This window comes from Dendrobates tinctorius, unplaced genomic scaffold (genome assembly GCF_039654945.1).
Source record: "Dendrobates tinctorius isolate UK_male_01 unplaced genomic scaffold, ASM3965494v1 ptg000107l, whole genome shotgun sequence".
In the NCBI taxonomy this organism is placed as follows: domain Eukaryota; kingdom Metazoa; phylum Chordata; class Amphibia; order Anura; family Dendrobatidae; genus Dendrobates; species Dendrobates tinctorius.
In genome coordinates, this window is record NW_027361775.1 from 34511313 (window position 1) to 34525202 (window position 13890).

The following is a 13890-nucleotide window of genomic DNA, read 5'->3' on the forward strand; positions in this document are numbered from 1 at the left end:
ACACACATAAATAGTGTATATACATGTGCATATGTGTATACAATTTACTTAGAAGAAGTTATTTATCTCTAATAACTTTACTATAGCACTACCTCTATTACTCCACTGGATGTCACAATGGTCTAAGGAAGGCCTAATAAATGAGAGATAGGATTTCTTTAGGGACAGACATCTCATATTCTTTGCATAATATTAAGCAGTTTCTCTTAACCATTCTTTAAAACTTTTGATTGGGAACTCCAAACCAAAAATTTGCTTGTTATAGGGGTATTTCATCTTGTACATTTAAAATGATTATACATGTGGGCCTCACTAGTAGGACCCCAATGTGCATAATCCAGGCATGGTGAGGTGGCTGCATACACAGGGCACATACATATATATATATATATATATATATATATATATATATATATATATATATATATATATATATATATATATACACACACACACGTATATAAACATATTTTTATGAGATATGTTGTTCAATATTATGAATATATAATGAGCATACTATTTTTGCAGTGGTTTCTTCAACAACAACTACTACTACTACAACCACCATTTCAACACGGAGCAGCACTTTGTCAACTTCAATACAAAATGTAACAACTAGACAACCAAATCTATCGACACAAACTGTGCCACCAACAGTGTCCTTTACCATAACCCCAAATGCCAGCACACCAAGTGCCCAATCTACCCCACAAAGAACAACCACTACAGCACCTCAATCATCATCTACAAGCAGCAGTCAGACGTCTTCTGTGGCCATCACAACCTCTACTACCAGTAGTACTGGTCTGCCAACATCAGACACTAGTTTATCAGCTGTCAGTTTAATTCCTAATAACACTAGCAATTTTTTACTGAGCGTCAGTCCTTCCACAACCTTGAGAACAAGTGTATTGTCAACAGCTAGCAATGCAACAGTAAAAACGTCTAATATCATCAGTGGCACCACAAGCAATACAATTACCACAACACAATCAGCAAAGGTAACTGTATCAAGCAGCATAATATCAGCATCTAGTAATAATACTAGCAATGGCAGTAATATTACAACACCCGTTAACCTTACAGGAACAACTCAACCACCTCAGTTGAGCAGCATAATCTCAACTCTTGGCATAGCCATAAATTCCACCACCACTATGAGAGCATCATCCAGCATTTTACTATCTGGTGTGCTCTCCAATACAACCAGCAATACTCCATCAATGAATAGTGCTGCCACCTTAAAGACAACATTAGTTCCTACATCCTCTATTAACACCATGAATAATTTGTCCATCACAATGCAAGCATTTAGCTCACTGAACCTACCAACCACCATATCAACATCTGCTACTAGTTCTAACAGTGGTGGCAACCTTACAACGGCTTTTATCACTACCAGAGCAAATGGGCTGTTGTTATCCACTAATGGCATAGTCTCAAGCTCCAGTATTATAACTTCTTCTAGCAATGGCACAACCACCAGCAAATTTAATGGCGTTTCAACTTCAGGTGCAATTTCTATCACCAATGACAGTGTCCAATCAACCATTACTGCCACCACTACATTGAGAACCATTGTACAGACCACTCCAAATGCTTCCAGCATTTCCATATCCACTGCATCTGTCACTGGACTATCCAGCAATGTGTCTTCATCTACTTCTGGATATAATATAAATAACCCAGTAACATCTTTTAGTTTGAGTAGAACAACTCAATTGCCAGTACTAAGCAGCATTGTCTTGACATCTAGTATTACGTCAAATGTACGAACAACACCCATCAGTAGTGAAATCACCAGTAACAGACCATCAAACGCAAGCGTGGGGACCACAGCTTCTAGCATAGTTGTTAACTTCACCAGCAATGTTTCATCTGTGAATAATACAACTGTACTGCCAATGCTCTCCATTATAACTTCTGCAGCATCCTCTAATATTAGTGTGGTAAGAACAAATACCACCAGTCCAACCAGTACACTGCAAACCAGTGCAGCTTCCAATCCATTCACTACAAAATCAGTTTCTGATACCAATTCTACTACCACAAGTAACCTTAAAACAACCGATAACAATGTAACTTCTTCTACTAGAACAACTGAATTGCCAGTACTGAGCAGCAACGTCTCGATATCTAGTATTACATCAAATGTACGAACAACACCCATGAGTAGTGAAATCACCAGCAATAGACTATCAAACGCAAGTGTGGGGACCACAACTTCTAGCATAATTGTTAACTTCACCACCAATGTTCCATCTGTGAATAATAGAACTGTGCTACCAATGCTCCCCATTATAACTTCTGCAGCATCCTCTAATATTAGTGTAGTAAGAACAAATACCACCAGTCCAACCAGTACACTGCAAACCAGTGCAGCTTCCAATCAGTTCACTACAAAATCAGTTTCTGATACCAGTTCTACTATCGTAAGTAACCTTAGAACAGCCAATATCAATGTAACTTCATATAGTAGACCAGCTGAATGGCCAGTATTGAGCAGCAACGTCTCGATATCTAGTATTACGTCAAATGTACGAAGAACACCCATGAGTAGTGAAATCACCAGCAATAGACTATCAAACGCAAGTGTGGGGACCACAACTTCTAGCATAATTGTTAACTTCACCACCAATGTTCCATCTGTGAATAATAGAACTGTGCTACCAATGCTCCCCATTATAACTTCTGCAGCATCCTCTAATATTAGTGTAGTAAGAACAAATACCACCAGTCCAACCAGTACACTGCAAACCAGTGCAGCTTCCAATCAGTTCACTACAAAATCAGTTTCTGATACCAGTTCTACTATCGTAAGTAACCTTAGAACAGCCAATATCAATGTAACTTCATATAGTAGACCAGCTGAATGGCCAGTATTGAGCAGCAACGTCTCGATATCTAGTATTACATCAAATGTACGAACAACACCCATGAGTAGTGAAATCACCAGCAATAGACTATCAAACGCAAGTGTGGGGACCACAACTTCTAGCATAATTGTTAACTTCACCACCAATGTTCCATTTGTGAATAATAGAACTGTGCTACCAATGCTCCCCATTATAACTTCTGCAGCATCCTCTAATATTAGTGTGGTAAGAACAAATACCACCAGTCCAACCAGTACACTGCAAACCAGTGCAGCTTCCAATCCATTCACTACGAAATCAGTTTCTGATACCAATTCTACTATCGCAAGTAACCTTAGAACAGCCAATATCAATGTAACTTCATATAGTAGACCAGCTGAATTGCCAGTATTGAGCAGCAATGTCTCGATATCTAGTATTACGTCAAATGTACAAACAACACCCATCAGTAGTGAAATCACCAGCAATAGACTATCAAACGCAAGCGTGGGGACCACAGCTTCTAGTATAGTTGTTAACTTTACCACCAATGTTCCATCTGTGAATAATAGAACTGTGCTACCAATGCTCTCCATTATAACTTCTGCAGTTTACTCTAATATTAGTGTGATAAGAACAAACACCACCAGTCCAACCAGTACACTGCAAACCAGTGCAGTTACCAATCCATTCACTACGAAATCAGTTTCTGATACCAATTCTACTATCGCAAGTAACCTTAGAACAACCAATATCAACATAACTTCATCTGCTAAAACAATTGAACTTCTACCAGTCACTATTGGACCAGCCACTAATCTGATTCTTAATGGTAGCGGTGTTACTACATCGGGATTCAATTCCAAAACTCCCATAGGAATAACAGAAATAAGTACTGGTAAAACTTCTGCTGGAAATACTTCAAACACTCTCATTCCGAGTGTAACCAAAAGTAATACAACTGCTTTTACAGTGCTCTCTAGTGCTACCTCCGTACCTGGAATCCTGCCAAATGCGACAAGTAATCTGATGACCTCTACGGTATCTGTGACCAGCTCTTCTGCATTGTATGCAAATAACACAGCCAGTAATATGCAAACTTCACCCACATTGGGGAAAACACCTGATATTTCCAGTAATCCTATAAAAATCACTGCAAATGCAAGCTCAGGAATTACGGTATCTGGGGTATCTAATCTAAGCAGCATCCAGCCCACACCCGCAATCACTAATATTAGTAGTTTATCTGCAATGCCAATAACAGGTCCCAGGTCATCATCTAGTCCTATTGTATCTTCTAATGTGCTTGTGTTTAATGCAACAATGTCTCTTAGGCCAAGTAGTGGACCATTGGTTGACAATACAACAGCAGTGACATCTAATACTATTGGCAATTCTAAAATAAATGAGTCGATGCAAACAACGAAATCCCCTGTTTTCACTTTTAGCATGTCAGTATCAGGTATCGCAACTAATTCTACAAAAAGCTTGCCAGCATTAGCTATAGAAGCAACCAATTCAACAAGTGTAATGCCAACCCAGTCAATCTTAGCTGGCGTTGTCTCTAATAGTTCTATCCGGCCTTCTACTTCCATGGTGAACATGACTACATTGAACACAAGCTATTTATTGCCCCAAGGTGGATCATCTTCTACAGCAGGTAAGTAGCACCTATATGGCCACAGAGAAAAAAGAAAATAACCATTGGGGATAGGGTACAACTGGAATAAACTGTGTTTTTACAATAGCTACAACTTTGCAACGGATTGCAGCTGACCCACTGATGCCACAGAATAAGTCAGCCGACCCTCTACAAGTTGCACCTGCATTACCCATTGGACTCTCACCAATGACTACAAGTAGATCTACCAATACGTCTATTAGTCCTATGGAAAATGGCACAAAAACTTCATTTCTCCCTCCATTATCCCAAAGCAATCAAGGTAAGTGACTAATATGTTTAATAGAAGAAATAATACATTGCACATTCTGAAACATAGCAAAATTTACAATTAAAAGCCTCACATATACAGTTGTGGCCAAAAGTATTGACACCCCTGCAATTCTGTCAGATAATACTCAGTTTCTTCCTGAAAATGATTGCAAACACAAATTCTTTGTTATTATTATCTTCATTTAATTTGTCTTAAATGAAAAAACACAAAAGAGAATGAAGTAAAAAGCAAAACATTGATCATTTCACACAAACCTCCAAAAATGGGCCAGACAAAAGTATTGGCACTCTCAGCCTAATACTTGATTGCACAACCTTTAGCCAAAATAACTGCGACCAACCACTTCCGGTAACCATCAATGAGTTTCTTACAATGCTCTGCTGGAATTTTAGACCATTCTTCTTTGGCAAACTGCTCCAGGTCCCTGATATTTGAAGGGTGCCTTCTCCAAACTGCCATTTTTAGATCTCTCCACAGGTGTTCTATGGGATTCAGGTCTGGACTCATTGCTGGCCACCTTAGAAGTCTCCAGTGCTTTCTCTCAAACCATTTTCTAGTGCTTTTTGAAGTGTGTTTTGGGTCATTGTCCTGCTGGAAGACCCATGACCTCTGAGGGAGACCCAGCTTTCTCACACTGGGCCCTACATTATGCTGCAAAATTTGTTGGTAGTCTTCAGACTTCATAATGCCATGCACATGGTCAAGCAGTCCAGTGCCAGAGGCCCAAAAAGCTCTACTTTTGTCTTATCTGACCAGAGAACATGCTTCCAAAACGTTTTAGGCTTTTTCAGGTAAGTTTTGGCAAACTCCAGCCTGGCTTTTTTATGTCTTGGGGTAAGAAGTGGGGTCTTCCTGAGTCTCCTACCACACAGTCCCTTTTCATTCAGACGCCGACGGATAGTACGGGTTGACACTGTTGTACCCTCGGACTGCAGGGCAGCTTGAACTTGTTTGGATGTCAGTCGAGGTTCTTTATCCAACATCGCACAATCTTGCGTTGAAATCTCTTGTCAATTTTTCTTTTCCATCCACATCTAGGGAGGTTAGCCACAGTGCCATGGGCTTTAAACTTCTTGATGACACTGCGCACGGTAGACACAGGAACATTCTGGTCTTTGGAGATGGACTTGTAGCCTTGAGATTGCTCATGCTTCCTCACAATTTGGTTTCTCAAGTCCTCAGACAGTTCTTTGGTCTTCTTTCTTTTCTCCATGCTCAATGTGGTACACACAAGGACACAGGACAGAGGTTGAGTCAACTTTAATCCATGTCAACTGGCTGCAAGTGTGATTTAGTTATTGCCAACACCTGTTAGGTGCCACAGGTAAGTTACAGGTGCTGTTATTTACACAAATTAGAGAAGCATCACATGATTTTTCGAACAGTGCCAATACTTTTGTCCACCCTCTTTTTTATGTTTGGTGTGGAATTATATCTAATTTGGCTTTAGGACAATTCTTTTTGTGTTTTTTCATTTAAGACAAATTAAATGAAGATAATAATACCAAAGAATTTGTGTTTGCAATCATTTTCAGGAAGAAACTGAGTATTATCTGACAGAATTGCAGGGGTGTCAATACGTTTGGCCACAACTGTAATACACTTATTTGGAAGAAAATAAGAATACTGTAAAATAATAACATAAGTAATACGTTTCCAGTCCCAGCCACTTCCTCTGCCTGGTTCCTAGCAGGTCTCTGTACCTCCTCTTCAGTTCAGACAGGCACAAGACCAGAGCTGTACTGGCTCAATTAGCCATATGACGTTGTAGTCAATTACCAAACACAGGGTTGGCTGATCTATTGAAATCTGTCTCGTGGTTGCTTTTTAATCTTTATTTTCAGTTTTGAGTTAATGATATGCTCGTTCTCTTGGGCGGCCTGTGGGGGGGTCTTCATGTGGTGCTCTGATTAGGTAGTCATAATGCAGACTGCTGACATGCTGACAGGTCACTGATCTCTCACTGACCTGCCCCCTATTTTCCATTCTGATAGATGCTACTGCGCAGTTGTCACCACCAGAGCCATTTGGCTACAGAGAAAAAAAGTTTGGCTCCATCAAGATGGTGCCAGTGGCGCCTGCACAGTAGCAGCTATCGGAATGTGATAGATGCTACTTCGCCGGTGCCATTTTGCTAGAGGAAATTTTTTTTTTGCTGCATCAAAATGGCGCCACCAATGGAACCTGTCTAGTATCATCTATCGGCGATAGATGCTACCGCTCAGGAGTCGCCGGTGCCATTTTGATGGATCCAATTTTTTTCTCTGGCAAAATGACCCTGGCACTAGCTCAGTAGCATCTATCAGAATGTGATAGATGCTACTTCACTGGTGCCATTATGCTAGAGGAAAACATTTTTTGCTGTATCAAAATGGCACCACCAGCAGCACTTGTCCAGTATCATCTATCGGCAATAGATGCTACTGCAAAATGGGAGCCATTGACTATAATGATGTAGACAGAGTCACTGTGTGCTCTGTCATGCATCATTTATGTCTTGCTGCCACCTCTAATAGGTCGATACAGCACGACAGAGCACAGAGTGATTCCGTCTTTATCGTTATTACCAATGACCCCGTTGGCACATAAGCCTGAATCCCGTTTTGTGGAAAAACTGAATGTAGGGCCAATCGCTATGTGAACCCAGCTTAGCTATAACAAGCCATACACTAGTATGTTCATCACATGACCGGGACAGATCCTCATTCTCTTGAATTGAACAATGGAGGGTCCTACTCCTAATCATTGACCACTAAAATCTGTGATCTCAAAAAAGGTGAGAAATTGATACAAGATTATATTAGAAAATTGCAAAACTTTCCATTATAAAGTAGTAAACCTTATTTGTTGAAACTGTAATAACTCTTCAAGAAGGTTTTCTTGCATTCTGTGTTGCAATATGATCCAACCTCATGTCAGGGTTATGGGCAGTGGTGAGCACCTGGTATGGACTCCTGTATTATTTGAAGGACACCATGATAGTTTTCAAACATTTTTTTTTGCAAATGGGTATTAGATCTGATTCAACCTGCACCATGTACGTTTGGCCTCACTTAATATGCTTTTATGTATATATACTGTATGTAACATCTGTGTTTTTTTAACTCTGTGTACAGTATGTATGTAGCATTATATCCCCTTTAAGTATAGAACTTGTTCTATGTTTGGTATCCATCATTCATTGACAAGCACCTATCTTTCCTGTCCATTGCTGAATATAAAACGCAAAATCTTTCCTGATTACCGTAAATTGTATAATTTGGCTTTTTCTCATATTTATGAGTAAGTTACAGTCTCTCAGTTTATGTACAAGTAATTTTTCTGTATTTTTCTCTACCATCAACAATACAATAACTGAGCCTACTTGTGTTTTCCAGCAAATATAACATTATATTTTCCTGTAAGAGTCCATTAATATGAGTCCGCTTTACCTCCCACAGGATCGGTTGTCCCAAGTATAAGTAAAGGATCTGTAACTCCAAGCTCATCGGGAGCCAATGAGAACTCTCCTTTTACATATCTTCCATTTGGAACAGCAGGTATGACTACTGTAGAACTTAAAAATGTCAATTAGGCTGGTTTCACATTTGCGTTTTTTTGCGCTGCTTTTTTGCGCATGCGTTTTTTCTCCCTATATTTAACATGGGTGCGCATACGTGCGCTTTTTTCGTGTGCTGCGTTTTTTTAAGGTGTGCGTCCATAAAGTCCAGACGCTACATGTTGCATTTTTTGGTCAGCCTGACTGCTTAAAAAAAACGCATGCACACGTATGCGCACGTTTTTGCCAAAAAATTAACATTACAGTCTATGGGTGCGCATACGTGCGCGTTGGCATGCGCACGTATGTGTTTTTTTAAGCATGCATTTTTTAAGTCAACATTAGGGATGAGCTTTACTATATTGACTACTAACCCTAAACCATAACCCTAGTCCTACTAACCCTAACCTTACTAACCCTAACCCTACTAACCCTAACCCTACCCATAACCCTACTAACCATAAACCCTAACCCTACCCCAAATCCTTTTTTGGGTGAAGACAAACAATGTTGAAAAAAATGCAAACGCACTAAAAACGCATAAAAACGCTGTGTTTTTTTCTTGAATGCGCATAAAAATGCTTGAAAAAAACGCAGCGTTTGTATGCATTTTTCCGTGCATTTTTTTGCGCAAAAAAACACGCTGCAAAAAAAAAGCAAGTGTGAAACTAGCCTTACTGATGCATTTTTTGCTGCAATTTTTCAAAAATGTAGTAAAATCACTGCATGTTCAGGGTATGTTCAAAAAGCGTCTTCTTTGAGGTACCGTATTTTTTGGACTGTAAGACACAACGGACCATAAGACACACCTAGGTTTTAGAGGGGGAAATTAGAAAAAAAAAATTGAAGCAAAAAATGTGATCAATTCTGTACTTAATATCCCCCACCCTGGTATGCATGGCCTCTCATCCCTATCCTGGTATACATGACCCCCCATCCCTATCTTGGTATGCATGGCCCACTCATCCCCATCCTGGTGTGCATGGCCCGCTCATCCCTATCCTGGTATGCATGGTTGCCTCATCCCTATCCTGGCATACATGGTCCCCTCATCCCTATCCTGGTACGCAATGCCCCCTCATTTCCATCCTGGTATGCAAGGCCCAATCATCCCCATCCTGGTATGCCCGGACCCTTCACCTCGATCCTGGTATGCATGGCCCGCTCATCCCCATCCAGGTATGCATGTCCCCCTCATCCCTAGCCAGGAATGTAGGGACCCCATCTCCGTCCTGGTATGCATGGCCCCATCCATACCCTGCTATGATTGGCCCCCATCTCCATCCTGGTATGCATGGCCCCATCAGAAAAACCTTAAAAAAATAGACATTTATAATTACCTTCCCTGCGCTCCTTTGCAGCGTCTTGTTCCGATGCTAGCAGCTGATTTATGCTTGTAAGCAGCGCATGGCAGGGACGTCATGCACTGCTTAGAAGCAGAGCACAGCTGCCGGAATACTCACTGCTATCCTCGCTGGGACTATGTGTGTGGAGAGCAGTGAGTATTCATTGCTCTTTAATAGAATCATAGAATCGTAGAGTTGGAAGGGACCTCCTGGGCCATCTGGTACAATCCCCTGCTCAAAGCAGGATTCGCTAAATCATCCCAGTCAGATGTCTGTCCAGCCTCTGTTTGAAGACTTCCATTGAAGGAGAACTCACCACTTCTCGTGGCAGCCTGTTCCACTCATTGATCACTCTAACTGTCAAAAAGTTTTTTCTAATATCTAATCTGTGTCTCCTCCCATTCAGTTTCATCCCATTGCTTCTAGTCTTTCCTTGTGCAAGTGAGAATAAAGTTGATCCTTCTACAATGTGACAGCCCTTTAGATATTTGTAGACAGCTATTAAGTCTCCTCTCAGTCTTCTCTTTTGCAAACTAAACATTCCCAAATCCTGCAACCTTTCCTCATAAGACAGGGTTTGCAGACCGGTCACCATTCTGGTCGCTCCTTTCTGAACTTGCTCCAGTTTGTTGATGTCTTTTTTAAAATGTGGTGCCCAAAACTGGACACAATATTCCAGATGAGGTCTGACCAAAGAGGAGTAAAGGGAAATAATGACTTCACGTGATCTAGACTGTATGCTTCTGTTAATACATCCTAGAATTGCATTTGCCTTTTTTGCTGCTGCATCACACTGTTGACTCATATTCAGTCTGTGATCTATTAGTATACCCAAGTCTTTTTCACATGTGCTGTTACTTAGCCCTATTCCTCCCATTCTGTATATGCTTTTTTCATTTTTATTGCCCAGATGTAGTACTTTGCATTTCTCCCTGTTAAAAACCATTCTGTTAGTTGCTGCCCACTTCTCCAGTTTATTTATATCTTTTTGAATCCTCTCTCTCTCTTCTCTAGTATTAGCTATCCCTCCTAGCTTTGTGTCATCAGCAAATTTAATCAGTTTACCCTCAATTCCTTCATCTAAATCGTTGATAAAGATGTTGAACAATACAGGGCCCAGGACAGAGCCCTGTGGTACCCCACTTGAGACATTCTTCCAACTGGATGTGCAGCCATTTACCACCACTCTTTGGGTCCAATCACTAAGCCAGTTATGAATCCACCTAACAGTTGCCTTGTCCATTCCATACTTAGGCCTGTTTCACACTTGCTTTTTTTTGCAGCGCGTTTTTCCCGCAAAAAAACGCATTGAAAAACGCATACAAAAGCATACAACTGCTGCGTTTTTTTCAAGCATTTTTATGAGCATGCATGAAAAAAACGCAGCGTTTTTATGCGTTTGTATGCGTTTTTAGTGCGTTTTTACCGCGTTTGCGTTTTTTTCCAACATTAGGTGGCCCCTCACACTAACCCAAACCATGACTTTACTAAACCTAACCCTGACCCTAACCCTAACCCTAACCCTAACCCTGACCCTAACCCTTAACCAAACCATACTTAACCCTAACCCAAACCCTAACTAACCTTAACCCTAACCCTAACCCTGACCCTAACCCTAACCCTAACCCTAACCCTTAACCAAACCATACTTAACCCTAACCCTGACCCTAACCCTTAACCAAACCATACTTAACCCTAACCCAAACCCTAACTAACCTTAACCCTGACCCTAACCCTAACCCTAACCCTAACCCTTAACCAAACCATACTTGACCCTAACCCTGACCCTAACCCTAACCCTAACCCTGACCCTGACCCTAACCCTGACCCTAACCCTAACCCTAACCCTACTTAACCCTAACCCTGACCCTAACCCTGACCCTAACCCTGACCCTAACCCTAACCCTAACCCTAACCCTGACCCTAACCCTTAACCAAACCATACTTAACCCTAACCCTGACCCTAACCCTCAACCAAACCATACTTAACCCTAACCCTGACCCTAACCCTTAACCAAACCATACTTAACCCTAACCCAAACCCTAACTAACCTTAACCCTGACCCTAACCCTAACCCTAACCCTTAACCAAACCATACTTGACCCTAACCCTGACCCTAACCCTAACCCTAACCCTAACCCTGACCCTGACCCTAACCCTAACCCTACTTAACCCTAACCCTGACCCTAACCCTAACCCTAACCCTAACCCTGACCCTGACCCTAACCCTTAACCAAACCATACTTAACCCTAACCCTGACCCTAACCCTCAACCAAACCATACTTAACCCTAACCCTGACCCTAACCCTAACCCTAACCCTAACCCTGACCCTAACCCTTAACCAAACCATACTTAACCCTAACCCAAACCCTAACTAACCTTAACCCTAACCCTGACCCTAACCCTAACCCTAACCCTAACCCTTAACCAAACCATACTTAACCCTAACCCTGACCCTAACCCTTAACCAAACCATACTAAACCCTAACTAACCTTAACCCTAACCCTAACCCTGACCCTAACCCTTAACCAAACCATACTTAACCCTAACCCTGACCCTAACCCTAACCCTGACCCTAACCCTAAACCCCCTTAACTAACCCTAACTTTACCCAAACCCCTAAATTCCATTGTCTAAACTAATGGTAAAAAAAAAAAACGCATGTGCAAAAAAACGCATACATAAGCATGCCAATGCGCACATATGCTCACCATAGACTTATAATGGGTGTCTTGCTGTAAAAAAACGCATTGCACGCGCATGCGTTTTTTTGAGGCAAATCGGACGCACAAAAAATGCAACAAGTTGCATTTTGTGCGCCCGAGCGCATACCGCAAAAAAACGCATGCGCGGTAAAACGCGTACAAACGCATGTGTATGCGCACATAAGCGCATCCCATGCAAAGTATAGGAAAAAAAAACGCATGCGCTATTTAGCGCTAAATTACTGCGAAAAAAAACGCAAATGTGAAACCAGCCTTAGTCATTTTTTCTATAAGGATTGTATGAGAGACTTTGTCAAATGCTTTGCTGAAGTCAAGATATACTATATCTACAGCATTTCCTTGATCCACCCAATCAGTGATTCCATCATAGAAGGAAATTAAGTTAGTCTGACATGACTTATTAGTTACAAACCCATGCTGACTCTGTTTAATCACTTCATTCTTATCCAGGTACTGACATACATGTTGTTTAATAATTTGTTCAAAGATCTTTCCTGGTATAGAAGTCAGACTCACCGGCCTATAGTTGCCTGGGTCCACCTTCTTCCCCTTTTTGAAGATAGGAACAACATTTGCTCTTCTCCAGTCTTCTGGCACTTCTCCTGTTCTCCAAGAATTTTCAAAGATTATGGAGAGGGGTTCAAAAATTTCTTCTGCTATCTCCTTCAGTACTCTGGGGTGTAATTCATCTGGATCTGGAGACTTGAATTCATTTAGGCTAGCTAAGTGTTTCCTCACTATCTTTCTGTTTATAGATATCCTGGATTCTTCTATTCCCTTAATAGGACAGTGAAGAACAGTTGATGTTACATTTCCTTTCTGAGAGAAAACAGATGCAAAATAGGAATTTAAAAGTTCAGCCTTCTCAACATCCTGTCTTATCATTTCATCATTTTCATCCTGTAAAAATCCTATAGCATCTTTGACTTTTCTTTTACTTTTGACATATCCCCAAAATCCTTTATTATTGCTTTTGACATCTCTTGCAAGCCTCAATTCATTTTCAGCTTTAGATAATCTGATCTGTGCCCTGTAGGTTCTGCAGACAGCATTATATTCTTCTTTAGATATGCCTCCCTCTTTCCATTTTATAAACATTTTTTTCTTCCTTTTTAGCATGTGCTTAAGTTAAGTTAAGTTCATCCATCCTGGTTTCCTTAAATGCTTCCTATTCTTCCCTCTTTTCGGAATTGTTAACAACTGTGCTTTGAGAATTTCATTTTTCAAGATTTCCCATCCTTCCTGGACATTTTTGTCTTTAAGATATCCAGCCATTGGATCCCTCCAATTCTCTTTCTGAATCCCTTAAAATCTGCCTTTCTGAAATCTAACCTTGACGTCTGAGTCTTCACAGGTCTTCCTCCTCTAGTTATCCAAAATTCTAAAATAGCATGGTCGCTACCTCCTAGGGTCCCAGCCACTTTTACCTCCTCAACCATTTCCTCCCTGTTTATAAGGATTAGATC

At 40.9% G+C, this 13890-nt stretch overlaps 1 protein-coding gene across 1 annotated transcript in view; it reads left to right on the top strand.

Moving 5' to 3' along the window:
• LOC141100756 (uncharacterized) overlaps positions 1 to 13890 on the top strand; it is a 41062-nt gene that overhangs the window by 11808 nt on the left and 15364 nt on the right. The window contains exons 3-5 of the mRNA XM_073589440.1: positions 529 to 4515; positions 4604 to 4798; positions 8251 to 8349. Coding sequence (XP_073445541.1) covers positions 529 to 4515; positions 4604 to 4798; positions 8251 to 8349 — 4281 coding nt within the window. The remainder of the gene's footprint in view (positions 1 to 528; positions 4516 to 4603; positions 4799 to 8250; positions 8350 to 13890) is intronic.